At 37.5% G+C, this 21,158-nt stretch overlaps 1 protein-coding gene across 20 annotated transcripts in view; it reads left to right on the top strand.

Moving 5' to 3' along the window:
- Positions 1 to 19,785, top strand: part of CCDC57 (coiled-coil domain containing 57) — a 37,247-nt gene extending 17,462 nt beyond the window's left edge. For 15 of the 20 annotated variants that reach the window (XM_083804708.1, XM_083804705.1, XM_083804713.1 and 12 more), the window contains 7 exons: positions 1,899 to 2,109; positions 3,911 to 4,011; positions 8,481 to 8,709; positions 9,355 to 9,491; positions 12,213 to 12,335; positions 12,678 to 12,900; positions 19,485 to 19,785. In XM_083804708.1, coding sequence (XP_083660834.1) covers positions 1,899 to 2,109; positions 3,911 to 4,011; positions 8,481 to 8,709; positions 9,355 to 9,491; positions 12,213 to 12,335; positions 12,678 to 12,900; positions 19,485 to 19,711 — 1,251 coding nt within the window. In that variant the 3' untranslated portion in view covers positions 19,712 to 19,785. The other 5 variants (XM_083804710.1, XM_083804714.1, XM_083804715.1 and 2 more) reach the window with 5 other exon arrangements.
- The last annotated feature ends 1,373 nt before the right edge of the window (positions 19,786 to 21,158 follow it).

The raw sequence follows: 21,158 nt of genomic DNA, 5'->3' as shown, positions 1-21,158 counted from the left end.
GATGTGAAACACACCAGCCTGGAAAGTTTTGCTTGTAATTGCTTGAGTTTAAGTATGGCTTAGATCACATGTGCCTAACTAGAGCATGCTAATACCATACAAGTGCATTGATAAGGAAAGATCACTTACAGTAACTCTGGATGAAAATGTGGTCTTCTGTTTAGACCCTTTTCCACTAGCAAAGACCTGGAACAGTTGTATTCCTGTTTCAGACCATAATGGTTCGTATGTGTGTTGCAGATTGAGATGCAGTTCTCGTCCCCAGAATTCAGAATACACCTGGTTGATGTACTGGTACCTACTGCTGCCTTTCTCTTCAAGTCTTTTCAGTCTCCCTTTCCTCAATCCTCACCTAAACAACCTTGGAGAGATTGTAAAAGCAGAATAGAGATTATTCTCATATTCTGGATACCCCGTACTCTTAGGGCAGAAAGAGCCACAGGAGAGGGGCTGTGAGGCAGCCACTGTCCTTACAACAGGGAAATTTAATTTGAAGTCCATTAGCGTCCCAGCTTTTAGATCACTCTCGTAGAATAGGTTTGCAACTGGTAAGTAAGGGGACTGAGGAAAGTGCGGAATGGTGGAGTAGACTGAAAAGGAGTAGTATTAGAAGCCAATGCAAGGCATAAATGTTGAATTTTAAGTATTTTGTTGACCTGTGTCCTATGCACAGAGCCTTGAATTGCCTTTCCCTCAGGAGAGGCAGGACTGCTGCTTTGCAATAATTAAAGATTAGGGTTGAATACAAAGAAACATTTTGGGGGCTCAGTAACATAAATTAGCAGCATTCAATACAAATATTACGAACACATTAGACTCTTTTTTAAAAAAATATCTGATCTGGATGGTTTGCAAATTAAGATTAATTTAGTGACTGTAATAGTGTATATTCTATAATTCTAGGGCTTTATCATACTCCTGTACCAAAAAGTATCTGTTTTTTAAATAGATGGTGACAAATGTCTCCACCAGCTAGGGAGGATTTTACAAAGTGGAATTTAAATTCTGCACTGTTTGAATGAAACCACCGTTATACACTGCCGTCACTCTAATGTAACTTCTTTAAAAATGTTTGCAGCCACACTTCGAAAGAAAAATGGCAGAATTAATTAATGTCAGGACCCAAATATGTAATCTTTCATTGGTCCTACCAGAACTGTCTTGAAGGTTGTGCTGGAATTTTGAATGACCAGGAAGTATGTTTGTCACTGTGTCTGTGTTGGTTGTTCCAGATTTTTTTTCCTATACAATTATAAAAAATATTTTTTTCCTATACGTGTATTCTTCCTATACGTATGTTGCTGACTATTGTCAGAAATTGGATTCTGGAGCAAGCAATGTTTGATTTAACAGGAAAACAGTTCTCAAAGGTTATGATCTAGGACATTTCACATTCTTGTCCCAATTGGGCCATCACTTTATTCACGCAGAACTAGCTTTCCATATACTTCCCTTTTTCCAGCTTAGCAAAGGATGTCCAGCCTCTTTATGTTCTTGTGAACAGATGATCTCTAATGACACTTCTGAGAATTTCGCACATCGGAAAGGGCCAGTATGGGGCCAGTAAGTTCTTTCAAGAGATGGTGTACCCATGCATTAAAGAGAGACAGCACACTTCAAAGAACAGTGATAAGGTAGAGCCACCTCTGTGGCCATCTTCTTCCCTTTCTGTGCCTCCTCCCCCACGTCAGGTTCTCATCACAGCACTTTTGTTAGCACTTTTTTTTTCCCAGGCAAATCCCCAGAATAACCACATCTTTCTTCGTTTTCAATGGTTCTTTTCCCCTAGTCTGTTCTTGGATTGAAAGTATGAGTATCTGTGTGCGTGTGGTGGTGTGGCATGATCTGCGTTGCTCGTGAATGAAGGATTGTTATTGTGTTGTGCTTTTATTTTACAGATACTTCAATATGATGATAAAAGTTATCTTAGAAAAGATATTCCAATCTTGGAAATACAGAAGCTGAAGGAGCAGAATGCCAGCCTTCGGGCTGCTGTTGCACAAATGAGGAAAGAAATGGAGAGTCTCGATGAACAGATGCAGTCCTCTCTTCCTCTGACGGAACAAACTATCACTGGCCTAACTGCAGAAATCTCGTCACTCACTCCTGGTAATTTGATGGAAAGGGCTGAGGGTGTTGTTACACAGATGTATGTGTAACTGTCCTGAATGCTTTTTTTTTTTTTTCTTCACTTAGGTGACACTCTTAGCTTAAGGAAAATAAATTTTTTTAAATGTATCAGAATTAAAAATACATAGTACTTTGAAATGCATCCCTTTTACCAAATGTTGTCACAAATCAGTGGGTGACTAACAGATTTTTAGCCTCTCTTAGAAACATTTTAATATATCACTGATTAAAAACTTCCATCTTTTTTCTTTTTTGCATTAATCTTTTTGGGAAAAAGCTGATAACAGAAAATAAATAAATGCATGAACTATAGAAGGCTTGTCCACTACATTTAGACATATTTTGTAGTAAATTTATGAAAATTTTTGAAGTTTGATTTTGGTTGGCACTAGTAGAGGCCTGTTTGGAAACAAACTGAAATTTGTCTTCATAAACATTCTTGTGACTCTTAGAACTTTGGAGAAAATAGGGAAGGAATCAACTATAACTTAGTAATGGAATAAGGGGCTCTGATTTATTTTCATTTAAAAAAAAAATGAATAGACGAGAACTTTTTCAAGGACTTGTGTGGAATAGCTAGCCCTGTTTTTTAGCACCTTTCACCAGTTATGTAAGTGCAGGTGGATAGCTGTTCTATGCGTCTTTCCACGCCTCGTTTATGTAAACATTTAAGTTCTGATTGCTTTAAGCTATTCCAGAGCCACTATGAATTGTTTTCTGTATTTCAGAAAACTAAGGTAACACAGGTGAAAATTACTCTGTTGTACCAAGCTGTCATTAAGCTTCTCTGTTTTAATTTTGCACTAAGGTGGGATCTGTCATATCAGTTTGCAGAATTAGTTTTAAACTGTCACTTATAATGTGAAATAATGAGCTAATGAAGTCTGCATTTTTATTAAATTTAAGCATATTTTTCTTGGTAGCCTTGCTAATAATGAAACATTAATAACCAATTAAAGCAATTTTTTTAATCAAAAAATAGTAGTTCTTTTATACAAGCGGTTAAAGTTAGTCCGTTGTTTTTTGAAGATACAGTCCAAGATGCAGATTTATGCCTGCTAGAATTTATCAGTGTCCAAGAGAACCAGTTGTTTTTGTCAGCTGATAAACGTTTTCAGAAATTAATTATCCATTTCTTCTTTGGCTGAAATTCTTTATTCAACTAAAATAATCCTTCTTATATCCCTTTAAAAATATAGAGAGATTATGTTTGATCTCTAAAAGAGTTTATAATGTTAAATACAAAATTTTTAAGACAGTGGGAGAGTAACTTAGAAGGGCATTTCTGGTTTCCAGAAAGTCCTCTGTTCTTTCCCCTGCCTTGTCCACATAATTCAAAATGTTCAGACTCCCATTTTTACTGTAAGTAAAAGAAACATTTTTCAGAATTGATTTAAATTTATTGGTGATTTTTTTTCAACTGTGATAGAAAGAATCTGCTATGTCTTAACTATTCGTGTTATACTGAGTACTGCCAGTTTCCCAACAATTAAATAATGCAGTACTGGAAGAAATAAAAACTTCTGTCTGTGTGCTACTTACCCACAAATTGAACTTTGTAATATGTCGTCGATAGACACTTCTGTATTTTGTAGATGACTGATATTTACATATCGTGAGACTGTACTACTTTCTATATTTCCTCAGCTCTGTTTACAATGCATCTACTGAAGTAATATAAATGTATAGTAATGAGAAAAAGTTCTGCAGCTATTGCTGTGAAAGCCCAAACTATATAAATGTGTATACATTCATGTTATACTCCTCTTTTTTTTAAAAGGTTCATTTTGCACAGACCAAGTTTCAGTTAGAACCACGTTGAACAACATCAATGTCAGCTCAAATAACTTGGGTTGTATAATAAACCCAAACACAGAAAAGGTACGAAGAGATTTAAACTACCTAAAATATGTATGTGTAATTAATAATTATTTTATATATTATATATATATATATAATATATTATTTTATATACTCCTATTTAGTCAGTAATGAGCTAGCAGTGACTTTTTTCAGACAAACTTACGCTCATTCTTTCTAGGGAATAAGTTTTGACTAGTTATTCCCTGGCACAAGTCATTTCTGATCTTTCAAGCTCTTTTTGATCTTTTTCCTCCCCCATTTTCAAATTCTTAAGCTGTTGTGTATCACCTGAGTTTTCTGTTTTAAATTTGTTAGCCTTTTTTTAATATCTAAAATTTTCCAATATGCTTTGAGGTGGATCAAGATGATAATGTAGATACTGTGTCAATAGTGGACTTTAACCAGCAGGTACTGTGAAGCTTTGGTTTGCATTTGCTTTTTGTTTTATGAAAATATGAATTTGAGCTCCTGCCTTGTCTTTATTCTTTCTTCACTTTCTTTTTTTTTTTTTTAGCCTCTTCTCATTCTAGCCTTTGTCCTCCAGAAAGAGGAACTGGGGATATTGTATGAGATGTATGCGTTTTCCTTTAGAGAAACTGACGTGCAGGAGCATTTTCCCAGAACAGGCTCGACAACCTGAACTGTCACAGAAGCGCTGGGGGTGCTCGCTGGGGTGGGCTGGCTGGCTGCACGGTGGTTTCCTCGGAGAGCCTCGGACCTGCCGGCTCGCGGGGCTCGCTTCCGCCAGTCCGTCGCTAGGGGGCGGCGCTGACTGGGTAGCGAGGCCCCGGTGCGGCGGGCCGGCCCTGGGGGCCTTTTGCGTAGCCCGCAGGCCACCGGGGGGTTAAGGGCCTGGTCGGTCTGACCGGGAGAAACCGCTGAGCGCGTCCGTCGGTTACAGCTCACACCACAAAAGACGAAAAAGCTCATTGGCTTTGGAAGCGTTTTTATTCAGTTCTAGGGTTTACAAATGTTAATTCTCATTACGTTGTTTTAAAGGGTAGGAGCAATGTCGGCATTAAAGTATGATGGAGGCATCTCTCAGTAAAAATAATAATGGGGTTGAGAGCTGAAACAATAACACAGAATACCAAGTAAGGAGTAGGTCACTATAGGGTCTCCCCTTACTGTCTCCCAGAGATTTCATGGTATAGCAAAAGAATTTTAAAGACAGGTTAAAATACAATTTCAAAATATTTTTTTTTCTAATTCTTAAGTCATCTGTAAAATCTACTGATGTCTTTTATGATTTAATTTTACTGCTAAGACTCACCAGTAACCTTCTAAGTTCAAGAAAATGGAAATAATAACTAAGTAATAAAGAATGATGAGAGATAATTACATTAAAAGCTAATAGGTTTAAGAGCTGAAACAATAACAATGTTTAAATAAAATCTCAGAACCTTTTGAACCATGTGTAAAAACACACACAACCTACCATCCACAATGATGTTTAATATCTTTAAATACTGCATTATTTTGCTGAATATAAAAGTAGTTTTGTTTGTTCCTACTGTGAAATTACATCTAGGAAGTTGTGTGCCAGTATAGACAGATCTTTTTTTCCTCTTCTGCTACTTCCAGAATTAGTTGAAAACTGAATTTTGTACCAACTACTCTCTTCTTTTGCAGAAAATATTTTACAAGCTACTGTCACAGATGCATTCTTATTTTCTTTTGAGTTCTTTTAAGTAGGGATGAAACCTTTAAAAAAAAAAAAAAAGTGAGTGTGGCTTTGCCTTGGAGACACTAAGATAGTTACTGAACATTCTCTGTGCCAGAGATTAAACCTTTGCTTCATGGTGCTAAACTGTAATTGAATTCTCAGGGCTGGATACAAGAATAAGAATATTTTGCAGACAGCGATCTGCATCTTCAGTATGAAATAGTGAATTACTCTTGCTTTATGTGTATAAACAAGTAGTAGGACATGGACCTAAAAATAAAAAGATTTCTGAATTTCAGTCCTAACTCTACATCTTACAAGCTGTCATCGTGTGTAATGCTGTTGAATGTTTTTATGAAAAGGTCATGAAAAATGAATTTTAAGGAAATAGTATTCTTCTCATTGACGTGCATTGCACTTTCACTTCTTGGTACAATGGAGGTGGTACATAGCATGACAGTTGGTAGTACTGTAAGTGGGCATTGCCTTTACCTCTCTTTATGTTAAGCCTCGGTGTTTTAATTTCACTGTGTTCGTATGAGGGCAGAATGTAATAATTTTCAGCTGCTTATGTTGATAGCTTTGATATAAATTACTTTCTGTACACCAATGTGATGTGCCTTCCTTCTTCCACTGTGATGTCTTTCATCATGTTTTTACAGATTCTACCCCTGCATTTATTTCTCCACCCTTCTGCCTCTCCTGGTTTTAGCTGAGATTGAATTAGCTTTCTTCATAGAGACTTGTATAGTGCTGTATTTTTAGATTGGTGATGAAAAATAGTGTTGATAGCCCACTGATGTTTTAGTTGTTGCTGAGCAGTGCTTACAGTGAGTCAAGGTCTTTTCTGTTTCCTTTGCTGCCCTGCCAGTGAGGAGGCTGGGAGCACACAAGAAGTTAGGAGGAGACACTGCCAGGACAGCCGACCCAAACAGACCAAAGGGTTATTCCATACCGTATGCTGTCATGCTCAGTAACACAACCTGGGTAAAAGGAGGGGGAAGGGAGAATGTTTAGAGTGATGGCATTTGTCTTCCTAAGTAACTGTTATGTGTGATGAACTTGTGTTCCTGGAAACAGTTGAACATCTGCTTGCCAGTTGGAAGCAGTGAACTAATTCCTTATTTTCCTTTGCTTGTCTGCACAAGCAAAACATCTTAAACCATGAGTTCTTAAGCTTGTACCTTTTTGGTTCTTTCTGCAGTCCCACTGAGGGGGAGTGGGTGAGAGCCTGTGTGTTGCTGAGCTGTCTACCAGGATTAAATCACAACACTTACCAAAGTGTTTGTGGACTTGTATGCTTTCTGTTTATGTTCTCAAGGGCCTCCTCTTTTATCCTCCTTTTTTCAGATATGTGAATCTGTCTGAAGAAATAAGAGAGTGACTTAGTATGTCAGGCAACTCCCAAAGAATGTGGTGGTTTTGTTTGTTTGCTTTTTGTCAGTATGGATAACACCTTTCAGTGTGTACTCTTTGAATCACAGTGTTCAGGGTGACTTTAGTTGAAAGCTGATTGGGACAGCACCATTACAGTGCACTGCACAGTTACAGTGTACTACACTTCTGTTTTCTTTATATACAGAAGAGTAAACATGTAGATGAGCAAGTTTTTTGCAAAACTATTTTAACATGGGTGATGTTTAGGTACTTGTGGTAATGTATAGTATTAAAAAAAGTCTTTAGGGAGACGATTTGTTTGGTGAATGATGAGTATTTAAATGAATATTGAAACGTGTCCCCCTGTAAGGGGGTTGAAAGAAGTCAGGCTCTTGAAAAACGTGGATGTGATTCTATGATTCTGTTCTATTCTATGATTCTGCCTTAATGATTCTGTGATTCTATGGTCTTTTGGGTAAATACTTCATATGTGCAAGACTCCATTAGGGTTGCAGAGACAAAACCAATTATAGTAACTGCTTTTTATTCTGCAGCCTTTCTCTCTTAACAATGTTTTAAGTCATATCCACCCCACGTGTGCATATGCACACAATGATTATATAAAAAAGGGTTTGTGGTAGCTTGCTACTTCCAGTAAAATGTTTTTTCCACGTTTTATTTTGGTATTATCCACGCTCATGTTTACAGTTATGTGGTGTGTATCCTATATGTATTACTTTATATTTACAGTTAACAATATGGAGCATACTTGTTGGAACTTCCTAGGCTGTGATAGTGATTTATTCCATGGTTTAAATTTGTTTTGTATTGCTAACAAAATCTTGAAAATGAACTCTCAAAAACAGGCCGTAGACTTCAACTTTGCTCTTTTTCTTCAACTAGCTTCTAATGCATGTTTGTATGAATCTCTGAACATGCAAACCACATTTTCAAAATATTTTAATAATCATAGAATATCCCGAGTTGGAAGGGACCCATAAGGATCATCAAGTCCAACTCCTGGCACCGCACAGGTCCACCCAGAAGTTTAGACCATGTGACTAAGTGCACAGTCCAATCGCTTCTTAAATTCAGACAGGCTTGGTGCAGTGACTGCTTCACTGGGGAGCCTGTTCCAGTGTGCGACCACCCTCTCGGTGAAGAACCTCTTCCTGATGTCCAGCCTAAACTTCTCCTGCCTCAGCTTAACACCGTTCCCGTGGGTCCCATCACTGGTGTTTACGGAGAATAGGTCCCCTGCCCTTCCACTCCCCCGCGTGAGGAAGTTGGAGACTGCAATGAGGTCTCCCCTCAGCCTCCTTTTCTCCAGGCTGAACAGGACAGTGACCTCAGCCGCTCCTCATATGTCTTCCCCTCTAGGCCCTTCACCGTCTTCAACATAATAAGTTCTATCTGTTTTTGTTTTGTTTTGTTTTGTTTCCAGGGGTCAAAAACCAAAGCTCTTGAACAAAAGACGGTCGATTTTGGCCCTATCTCAGATAATTGTTGTCCTGGTGTTAGTCTTCAGTATGGTTTCAGCTGCCCTCTACACGGAATGCAAAATATACTGAACGAAGCAGCAAGGAAAATATCAGTTCTGAGCCAAGAGAAGCAGCAGCTGATTGAAATGGGAAACAGACCCAGAACAGATATTGGAATGGTATTAAAGGAAGGTAAATGTATTCTAGAAAAGAGTGCTAGCTTACACGTTTAGAATAAAAGCTGTGAATCAGTTGATTCTTTGAACTGGAGAGAGCTAGGTTTTAATATGAAAACAAAGTGCTGGACCTGGCTGATCCTTGAGCTGGATAGTTTATGAGACTGAAGTGCTAACTGTTCCAACTTAGGTTATCCTGTGATAGAAGTCCTAACACAAAACACTGATAGTCTGTAGTCAGTAACTTTTTGGTAATGAACATCTCTGATGAAGGATTCCCTGGTGCTTAGATGTCAGTGTGGGAACTGGAAGTTGAACTAACTTCTAAGACCAGAAAAGAGGTGGTTTATCTCTTAGGATGACAAAAATTATTTATGAAAGTAGAAAGGAAAGCTTACTATAGGATAACATGGAATCAAGAGTAAATAAAATGTAAGAAAACTGTGGACATTTAAATACCGTGCAATAATTGCTCTGTCAATGAAGCAAAGGTTAAAAAAAAAAAAGCCACTAGACGTGTTTTTGAATAGTATTGAATCCATCTCCAGTGAAGGCCTGTGTTCAGTGATTCATTTATACTGGCTATAAACACTTGTTGGAAATGTAACATTGATGATAAAATAACTGAGAATACCTCCTTGGTATCTTCTCTCCTTTATAGGACTTTGGCATCCCATTAGCTCTAAGCGCTGCACAGTTTGTGTTGCCTCTGGTAGCCTTTCTCCAAGAGAGCTTCTCAAAAGAACACAGTGTCAGCTTTCAGCTTTAAAGCATCTACAACACAGACTTGCAACACAGGTAATCACACACCTCTAGTGATAATGAACAGTTAAGCCAATTCTAGTTCCATGAATCTAACTTTCTTTAAAACTCTGCATTAAATGCCTTTTACCAACTTCAGCTCAAGTCCTCCTTTGGTACCTGGGAAGTTTTATACTTGAAGGGTTACGTTTGTTACTTCAAAATTAACTTTTAAAGTCATGGTTTTCATTCAAAGAAATTCAAAAACACTTGTGTTACTGCAACATAAATGCAATCCTGAACTGCAAGTATGAGTTTCATAAATCTTAGTCTTAAATGAGTAAGATAAGGCCATTTGAAGGATTTGCAATACGTTCTAAGATAAACTTGAAAATGATTAATCAGTGAGAATAATTCCAAGTATTCACAGTGGTGGGATTTTAAAGAACCCTTGTCCAAATTATTACAACACATTTTCCACATATGAAGGCGGAATGTGTAATTAACCTGTCTGTAATATTTTGTAACAAAAATAGAACTTTTAATACTTAAATTGCAGCTTTCATGAGAGAGACAAATGGATAAATTCTGGCTCCCCCAGTAGTTAGTGGCAGACCTCCCAATGACTTCACTAGAATCAGGATTTCATTATGTACTTTACTTAATTGATCAGCAGATTTGTTCCTGTGAGGATTGAGTCAGAGCAGCTGATTGTCGTTGTAGTTTTGAGGGCAGCAAACAATGTTCTTTCAGAAAAGGTGAGGTTGTTGCTCTGAGGCATAAAACTCAGTAGAATTATTAACCAAGTTCAACTGGGGAAATACTTCCTCTGGGAACCTCTCTTGGTGGCTTGTTCCAGTGTTTGATCACACTGAGTAAAGAAGTTTCAGATTTGGTGGTGGGTTTTGTGTTTTGTTTTTTTCTCCCTTATGCTTAAGTGGAGTGTCCTGTATTTCATTATCTGCCTATTGCCTCTTGTTCGTCCACTGTATACTGCTCAGAAGAGTCTGGCTCAATTGTCTTTGCCTCCTCCCACTTACCCCATCAGGTGCATATAGATGTTAATAAGATCCTTCCTGACGTATCTCTCCTGGAGGCTACACAAGGCCAGCCTCCCCAGCTTCTGCTTTTGTGTCAGATACTCCAGTCTGTTAATTATCTTTTTAGCTGTTTTTGCTCCAGTGTGGCTGTGTCTGTCTTCTACTAGGGAGCCCAGAACTGTAAACAATACTCAAAATGTGGTTGCACCAGTGTCTGATAAATAGTCACCTCTCTTGACCTGCTGGCAGTGCTTCTGATGCAGCCCAAGATGCTGTTGGCTGAAGACCTCAAGGATGTATTGCTGCCTTACATTCAACTTGTAGTCTACCAGGATTCCTCTTTCTTTTCTAGTGAGCTGCTTTCCAGCAGCTTTTTTTTTTGGATGGGAGGGGGTGGCAAGTATTTCTTTAGGAGTTTGTTCTTCTGTATTTTAAAACATTCAACACATTTTTCACTGTTTTTTCTTCCCTGTTCACCTCAACTCTTTAATTTTTCTTTCTTTCGCAATTCATCTTAGAGCTTAGCTGACTTTTGAACTGAGATCAATCATTGCCCATCCATTGCAGTCTTCCTTTGCTTTATTTTTAATGAGGTATGTACTAATGCTTGCTATTTTTCTTACCTCTCATGTCTTCCTTGTTCTTTTAAAAATCATTAAAGATTCCTCTTGCTTTTGTAAAAATAAATGAATGTTGAAAATCCAATTTGTCCATGGCTCTTGGTGGGTCAGCATTTGACTGTATGTTTCCAGGTGGTGTGTTAAACTCCAGCAGTAGTTGTCCTACCTCTTCCATTCAAGGATGGCTTGGAGCTCATGATTGAAGTGGCTATCATTGAGCATCTTTCCAGCTCTGGAAAATTTTGGGATAATTTCCATTAATGCTGGAATTTGTCCAAACTAGAAAGAAGGATGTCCTTTCTTACGTTGAAGCTCTTCATCCTCAGTAGTCTCATTCCAGGCTGCTCTTCATCCAGAAAATACCTCATGATGCTCCCGCTCCTGAACTGAGGCTGGGCTTCCAAGCACTGCTATTCTACTTGCTTGTTTGTTTTTTCATAATCTCTCTCTCTAACCATGCTATGTTTGTTTCTGTGTTCAGTGTTATCATCCTCACCAAAACCAGACAGAATTTATTACTACAGGCTACCTGCAGAAATTTCAGTATCAGTTACTTTATATGATGGGCTGCTCACATTTCTTTAGTTTTAAATATATGGCAAAAGACTTATTTTCACCTCCTTTCACAGGGCTGAAGCAGGTCACTTTTCGTCAGATTTCACTTGAATTGAAACATGCAGGAAGTTGGTGAAACTTAATGGGATAATTAGTTTTTGTTTGTTTGTTTTGTGTTACATCTTGACAGATCACCTTTCCATAGCTGTGGTGTTGTTTTTTGTTGTTGGTGGTGGTTGTTTGTTTGAAGTAATTCTTTGGGGGTATTTCCTCTGTAATGTAATCATGGGAAAAGATGAAAGTGAATAATAGCCCTAGCAACATAAACTTGAGTAACAAGCAGGATGATAGTAACAGTGATAAGAAATGAATATTTTGAACAGAATTAGCAAGACGTTTATATTAGGATAGTTTGGCCCTGTTGTTCCAAAGGGAATGTAATTTTATTTAATCTTATTTATAAAAGATTTTTTAAATCTACTAGTGTAACAGCAAACTGAGCTATAAATGTATTGTTTTTAGAGGCCATGAGTTATTTGTGTTAATGTAACATTTCATACTAGGAGCTGCAGTATGCAAAGCAACAACATCTCTCAAGGATCTCTTCCGTAATTGCCTGCCCTAACTTAAAGGGAGAAAAAGCTCCAAGCAGCTGTGGGGAAGAAACAGAATTACCATCTGCTCAGGTACAGTGCAATTTTATCGTTAATCTAATTTGTCTTCAGTTGGATTTTTCAATCAGGGTTCTTCAACAGTCATTTCCTGAGAGACATGCATATATTTGCTAAGAGAGCTTTATTCTACTTCAGGCTTATTTAACTAGTGTATCTCAATCACTTTTAAGATGTTCATCTTATACAGCCTTTCAGAGTTATAATTAATAATTTTCTTCTTCACTCTTGCCTCTTTGGTGCTGAAGCCTTCTGTCTTTCTAACACCAAGATGCACCAAAGAGATTTAAATGATTTTCAGGTGTCTCTGGTGTGAAAATATATATATCTTTATAAGATATGTTTGAACTTGCACAGGTTAAGCTAGATATCTCTACTGGAAATTGTGGGCCAGAGCAACAAAAGGCACATGCATCCTCAAAGATGGTTCAAAGTCAGCCGCTCAAGGAAAGTCCTAGTCAAGCCCAGCAGACCTGGATTTCTTCATCTAGAGCACATAGATCTTGCCAAGGTATTTGGCAAACCTTAGAAATGAGATCAAGCCCTTCTATTCTCAATTCTCAAAACAACACTAAACAAGGTAAGCATGCTGTGCAAAGTAATTTGACTCATCTAGAAGAAAACAAGTATAGTAGTGGACTCTGCTACATTCCACTAATTATTTTTACATAAGTGCTACTGGTATTACAATCCTGTGGTCAGAATTTAATGGTCTAATGAGTTACTTTAAGGTACTTTTCTCTTGCCACCTGAATTGTCCAACAATTAAGATGAATGCCAGTACAGCTCACTGGTGTTAATGACATTGTTACAAACATTTCTCATACTTCTCTGCTTTTATTAAATACTAGTTGAAAATGCAAATACCGCTGTCTTGACATAGTCTAAACTTTATTTGGGACACACATGAAAGCATCTGTCTGAGAATTGCACTGTTCACTTGTTGCTAAGTGACTGTTAGATCAAATTGTAATTTGACAAATCCTTACTTAATAATTATTTTTGTGAAAGCTTAATAGCCATAATACTACTTAGTGTGCTAAGACCTAATGGCTAAAAGTGAGATCATGAATGTAGTGTGGTATATGCTGTGGGCACACAGTGAACTAGCGATTGTTACTTGCTAGTATTTTATAGTCGACTGCAACAAGTTAGAACATAAAAACAAACAACAAAAAACACACACACAAATCCTTATATGTGAGACAGAATCCTGACCTTACATGTCATACTCATTAGGATTGGGATGAGAGGAGAAAGTAAAACGTAGGCAATAGACTGAAAGACTGAACGTTAATCAATGTTATACTGTGACCAAAACTGTGCGTTCTTGGAAATTTTAACAGGAGTGCCATTTCTAAGGCATGGGCAGCAAAGTATAGCCTCTTCACAGGCAAATTGTAAAGGAACATTTTAAAGGGTAGTCATTATGTTGAGCACGGTATTGCAGATGAATGTTATGTCTCTCCATAACTGTTAACCTGTTCATGAAGTAATCCTTTCTTGGAGAAACTTTGGAAAACTGTTTTAACCTTTGCCATGGATGGGACAAAACATAATGGCCTTAAATTATAATACCGGAGAAAATTTAAGGATTCACTGAACCACCTTTAGTGTCAGAAAAGAATGAAAAAGTAATATCTAAAAGGGCTTTCCAAGTGAACAATGGATTATAAACATAGTTATTCACAACAGCAATACCTTGCTGTTGTGACAGGGACAAACTAATGTGCAGTGACAGACCTGTAGGACTAGAGTGGATGTAGTGCTGAGAGTCATTATTTGTGTGCTGGTTTTGTGGGGCTGGGACTGAAATAGGAAGATTATTTCAGGTCAGGCCTATATTGACAGGATAAGGATGTCTTTGAAACATTATTGATACTGCCATGCAGTTTCATGCTGCTGTGTGCGTGATGCAATGCAATTGGCAGCCTTACAAGGACATCAGTTTCTTAACATCTAGAAATTTCCAGCCACCATTGCAAAACGTACTGTAGATTTTTGGGGATCTAGAGAATAGCAAAAGGAAAAGATGACACTCCCAACACAAAACAAGTGAAACATCAATAAGGGGTAACATTTTTCATGAGAACAACCTGAATTTGATGTCTGCATCCTGATTTACCCTAAGAATGCTTAATAGCAGAGCTTACTCATTGCATGCAGGCCCTGAAACACTGCATTGCAAGAACAGGACTTAAACAACATAAAAGATTTCTTTTTAAGCTGTCTCCTCCAGGAAATCATCCAAATAGCATTCTTAGCTCTAATAGAGAGAATTTTACATTTTAGAAAACAAGATTATGGAAACGAAATCTTTCTTTTTTGGAAGCACGTCACCCTGCCTTCAGAACCCAATATATAAAATTTTCAAGGAGTTCTGCTTCTTCTTTTAACAGAGGCTTACATTATTCATGCTGAGCTTTCTTGTTTAAAGCCACTCACTTTAATTCAGTATATCCATCAAACACTTTGTTACAGTGAATAGAACCATCATTGAGATGGAGCAACTTCGTGATTGCCTTTCAGATACAAGTGATGCACACACAGGCCTGAAAGCTCAGGAGTAGAAGATGAGTTGGAACAAAGACAAGCAAGTTAGTTTGCTTATTTAAACATCTATTTTGCAAGTTCAGTGCTGTACAGATCTGTCATACCAATAGCTATGTTTTATGGGCATTTCTGGTGAAACAGCAATGGTTATAGGGTGAGAATTATTCTCTGATCTTCTGATCTTTCTGATCCTGTTGAACATCTTCGTTCAGTTATTTTTCATATACAAAACAGCCTTTTGGGACTTAAAATGGTTGGCATGTCAGATAAGCCCTGCAATTTGCTATATTTCCAGTATATGACTGGATATATTTTGCAGTGTGAATGACATTTATGTTAATGCTGAATTACTGAAATGGACTGTTACGTACCTTGTTCATTTCATGATCAAATTGAGCCTGTGGAAACTTGGAAGCAAGTCAGAAAGCTAAGAAATATTTTGATTTTTCTCTCTCCTTACTCTATCTGCTATTTTGTAGTTTGTACTGTAGGAATAACATGAATTAAATATTTCTGTTTGTGTTAATTCTGCAGATAAGTAGAAGTAAGGGTTTTAGAAAGGAGCACAGGCTCCTTGTTCAGGTGATCCTGCAACAGGAGTTGATGGGTACAAGCTGTGATGGTATTAAAAACATCAGTGTTGTGTACATACTGTACTAGTAAGGAGTACACTTCTTTATTTCTTTCCTTCTCGTATGTTATGTCCCTGAGAGCAGGTGGGAGACATTGGTCTTCCATAACTTATGTATCTTGAATGCTGATGACAGTCCATCTTCAAAGGAAAGTTGCTTGTCAGAAAAGATGTGTGCTTGCCTCTCAAAATTGTGACACATACAATAGTGTGACAAGGGTTAGGGATAGCTCCTGCACAAGCTGCAAGCTTTCTCTATTCACCTGTGGGCTATAGGGTCTTTTTTAATTTTCAAATAATTGTTAGGTAGGAGGAGGGAAACTTTGTAAAACATTTTAAAAACTGGATTTTTTTTCTTCAAGTTTAGCTTAATACCATTTTTACTTGCTATTGTGGACAGTTACTAGTTTTTCTGGAAACAAAGACAAACATTACTTATTGAAGTTCAGCTGTAAGATCCCATTTAGAGTGAAACCAGTACTGTGGGAGGTGCTTTGTGTTACCATGTGAAATGCTCCTGATCATCTAGGTTTCCTTGGGTCAGTAGAGGCTGGGGTCAGTGCAGAAGGAATATGAGCATAATGCAAGTTATGTCTGCACTTAGAGTGTCCCCACTTACTTTATATGCCTTTGGGGCAGATGAAATTTTGTATTTTCCATGTCAGAGTAGAGCTCCAGTTCTGGTGGATGGTCCCACTGTACATTTTAAGAAACTCCATGTCCACAGCTATCCATAACTGTGGTCCTGGGATGTTTAGTTGAGTTTACATCGTATCCTAACAAAACAAACAAACAAAAAAAATAAGATGTTTTGAAGCAAAATAACTTTTCTGGTTTGCTACTTGAACTTGAATACAGGAGTTTCTTTTGCTATAACTCTTATTGTTGCTGTTACTTGCAAAACGTTGTGATCTGAAATTCTACACTTTATGGATCAAAAGTTATCTTAAGTGTTTCCACACTAGACAGAATTTCAACAGCTTTGACATCACTGACAGTTCTAAGAGCAATCCATGTGGGTAAAAAGCTGGCCAGAGAAAGAATCTGGTAAAACATTAACAAACAGAAAGAGGGCTCTGGCTCTGGCTTCAGTCTACCTCTTAATCAGGGAAGGACTCATGATTTCTATGTTACATAAAACTTCTCATCTTTGAAGTGCTTCACAAATATTAACTAATCCCCTAGTTACACTTTCTTCACTTAAATGTTCTTCTTCTGAATAGGAACTTGTTTGAGTTGGTGTTCCTTCTGAGGCACTGTTAGCCATAAGCAAATATCTAGTGAAAAGTTTTTTAAATTAAATTTGCCATTTGGGGAAACTTCAATTTGCTCATGCAACATGTCTGCCTGTATCTTTTTAGTTCTAGAAAAAAGAAATCAATATGAATATTAATCTCTCACTCACTATAGTTAACACAAATCAAATAGAAGATATATTAAGCATTTACACAGACTAAATTTTAGGCTCATTTTCAAAAGCAATTTAGGCTGTTAACTATGTTCTCACTAGTTCTTGTTGACAAGGTCACTTCTGAAAATGAGTTATAGGCTTATAAGTTAGGTATGCCTTTTCATTATTTGTTTGTGGAAACCAAGATACTACATTTAAATGTCACCCTACTGTGCATATTCATGCCTATTTTTTTCAGGGTCCTTTGGACGTGAACAGTCCCAAGCGGAACCAGTAATATATGATGGTCCTTATTCAGGGTTTGCTAAGGATATTTTACTTCAAATAGCATTTTGAATTCTGGGCTATTGGTTCTTTTACTTTTTCTGTTTTGTAGATATAACCTTGCCAATTTGCAGTTTGTTTAAATTTCTATATTAATACAGATTTTCGCCAGCCCAAAGCTTTTCAATAGCCATCCATATAAAAAGCTTTTGTTCTGTGTTATTGTTCCAAATACCTAAGTAGCTTTTTCTAGTTGCAACATGTCTAATGTCAAGAGACAAGCATAGAGAAAACTTCAGAGGAAGGAATGCATGTGATGGATACACTGGTGCTTGGTTGCTTTGCCTTTGGATCTATAGGATTAGGGCCTCCCACATTATGTCTGAAAGTCATGCCCTTGGTTTAATTCAAAAGGCCCTTCAAAACTGAGAAAATCTTTCATAAGCAGACCATCAGTAAGCAGTGTTGACTGTGTGATATTTATGGATCTGCTCATTGCTGTTATTTAGACCACAAAAGACAATGAATCTCATTTTGCTGTGGCTCCTGTTCAATCAAAATAATCTTTGAAGCTGTATCTGTGACTTTTCAAACACTGCCTCCCGCAGTGTCATAAAGCATTGATGTTGTCATGAAATTCTGCTCTTTATCTGACAGATGTGGCAGACGTCTAAGGTAATGCACTATAATGATCTTTTTTTCCAGAGGCAAATATACCCAAAGGGTTTCCAAGCTTCAATTCTCTTTAATGTCTCCTACATGTGTAGGTAACCACTAGGTGGCAAGCTGTACAACATTTCATATCGATGGCACAAGAGCGCACTGTGCTTTTGCCACCTGTAATAATAACAAATGGCACCAAGCCAACCCAGCACAGATATTGCACACTCATAAATGAACAACTGGTTCAGTCTAAGCCTGAACACAAGAATGATTTCGAAGTGTCATGTTTTGACATTTGCCACGGTGTCATGTTTTGCATAGAGCTATAAACCTTCCATAGATAAGTATTCTTGAATCATGGAATGAATTATTTATTTCCTTCCATGTAGAATTTGGTTTGCACTTTCTTCTATGTTCTGTTGACTATGAGAATTTACCTTCTCCTGCTAATAACCTATCTTTGTCAATTTTTGTACCTCTCATTCTTGCTCTGTGATTGGATAGTACCTAGGCCTGAAGTCTGGCAATCTTGAAAAAAATTTAACTACAGAATGCTGTATTGTGTATTATCACAAGAACGTTATGCCTACTTCTGCTGTCTGCTTTGGCCCTGTATAGAAAATCTGAAGTTAAAATCTCAGTGCACTGAAAAATAAGGATTAAGTGGCTGGAACCTAGCACCTGTAAACATTGCTTATAGCTTACAATGACTACTGTGACTGACCAATTCCACTTATCTTACCTAATGAAACCTGTGATAAGGCTGCAGTTGATGTAGTTGGAGATAGTGGTTTTCAGACAATTATGTGAGAGACTGGAGAACAGACTTCCATTGGTATTAAGACCAATCTTCCTGTTTCCCAACCAAAGATATTACTTTTTGAGTTAGCCTACTCTACTACACAGAAACATTTTAGACAAAAACAAGGGTTTCCCCAGCGAATGCCTTCCTGTGTGAAAAAGATTGAGAGGAAAAAAAAAAGGGTGGGGGCAAACAAACCCACATGATAGTGGTAGTAATGCAGCTTTGTCAAGCCCACAGAACTGCTGTTGAGCCTTTTGGATCATGCTTCTCCTAACACGTTTTGCTACAGCTCTCATCTCCTGGTGGTTTCTTGAAAGAGATCAAACTATTGCAGCCAACTACTTTAACACCATTTCACAATATGGGAATAGGTAGGTCTAACTTTGCATCGTGTTATTCAGTGCAGGTACTGTGTGTTCTCTCACAGTGGAGAGAAGAATAAGCTTGTAAAATATGATGTTTAAAAACAGCTGAACAGATAGGTAGTGCTTGAATTGAACATTTTCATTGATCTTCCAGCTGTCTTCCTTTCTTCTCTGTCAAGTAGTCTGATGCTAATGGAAACTGAACAGGTACAGATAAGCAAGGACTGAGCAGGAGATGCTGAGATATACTACCCATGTGGCAGGCCTTCATACACAGTTCTGTGTCCCCTATGTTTGCTACTATAAAAATGGCTCTCTAGCCTGATATAAGATTTTGACAATGTGCCACTGTGGCAGCGGTGTGTTTAAAGGAAAAGTGTAAACCAGTTCTTTTCAGTTCTCCAGTCTTTGGATTAAATGCAAACATAAGCACAACATTTTATTTATTTATTTATTTGTTTATTTATTTGAGCATTGGAGTTTGAAGTTACATGTTCAAATGAGCAATCTGAAGAATCTCAGCAAGATATCAAAGGCAAGGATAAACTTGAACTGCCAGCTGCAGATTTGACACTCAGAGGTACCAAGCTGGAAGTTCAGCAGAAGTTAAAATCCAGGATTTTATCTTGTACTTACCCCATAAAACAAAAAATCTCTTCTAACATGTCAAAAATCCGCAACTATAATATTAAAGACTGATTTCTCTGTTGGCAGCAAGTTTCAGTCCGTGCTTGCTATTAATTTACATTAAAAGAATATAAGTTAGATCTAAACATTACTTTGATGTTCATTTTTGTATGTCAAATTGGGATGTTTGAGGCCAGAAGAGAAAAGAAATACTGTTCCCAGTTTCATGAGTAAGGGTTAATCTGTGTACATGGTGAGATTATAGACTTCAGTGTTAATACGTATTTGTTTTAATTATATATGTTAAATATCGCTTGCATCATGGATTTAGAAATGCCCAGTTAATACATATGTAAATCTTTGTGCCGCTAGGCAGGGCTTGCAGGTCTTTAGCAAATATTTTGTTGAGAAACTGTAGATGTGATTTAAACTTAGAAGTGGGATGTGTCAACCCACTTGTTTTCTTACAATTAACAATGCAACCGTTAATCCCGTGCAGCTATCTTTCAACTTGAAAGAAAGGGTTTTGGAAAGATCACACGTTAATCTATATTGTTTGTCATCTTCTGCAGTTCTTTCCACTTGTTCAAGGAGCATGAGAGAGTATAAAATTGAACTTCTATCATCACACTACTACTACTATTAAGATTAATACTAATATTTTTGTTAAACTGCCTAAAGTTTAAAGCAATGAAAAACTTAGAATCTTGCAGAAGTATTGTAAGAAATAAGTCTTACAACAGGTGAAACTAAAAGAAAACTTGAGTGGGTTGTGATGTAATGAGGGATATCTATGTAGTAATGAACATTCTGGGATGTTTAAAAAAAAAAAAAAACTCACTTTGTACTCAAAGAATGGTCACGTACTGGAACAGATTGGCCAGAGAGGAGGTTATGGAGTCTCCATCCATGGAGATACTCAAAACCCAACTGGATGTGGTCCTGGGCAATCTATTCCAGATGACCCTACTTGAGCAGGGGGACGGGAACTGGTGATCACAAGAGGTCCCTTCCAATCTCTGTGATTCTGTGAGTGGTATTGTTGAAGTAAATAATACTTCTCAGTTGCTAGTAAAAACATGTGAAGTCTGAACAGGATTAATGAAGGAAGAGAGCTACTACCTGTAAGTGCCCACCCCCCCCTTTTTTTTTTTATCCCTTCTGTAGTGCTTTTTTTAAGTGCCACTTTCCTGGTACTGTTTGCAAACAGACTCTCTCTTTGGCATCTGACAATATGTTAGTAACCATTTTGAGAACATCTTGAGTAATTGTTTTTCTACTTCCTGTTGATAATATTTTGCTTTAGAACAAAGGTGCTGTGATATTACAGTTAAATGCTAAATCTGCAATTAAATTTCACTGGGATGTTACCAAGCCAATATGAGGCCTGAGAGACCTTGTGAGCTTTTTTTCTGAGCCATTTAATTACTTGAAAATCCTGTCATTGGATTCAATATTTAACATTGTTCGTGAGCTGGAAAAACATGATGCATTCCCTTGAATCAGGCCCTGAATGAGC

The sequence above is a fragment of the Anser anser genome (genome assembly GCF_964211835.1).
Source record: "Anser anser genome assembly, chromosome: 19".
In the NCBI taxonomy this organism is placed as follows: domain Eukaryota; kingdom Metazoa; phylum Chordata; class Aves; order Anseriformes; family Anatidae; genus Anser; species Anser anser.
Note: the sequence above shows the minus strand (reverse complement) of the source record. Positions and strands in the feature narration are given on the sequence as shown.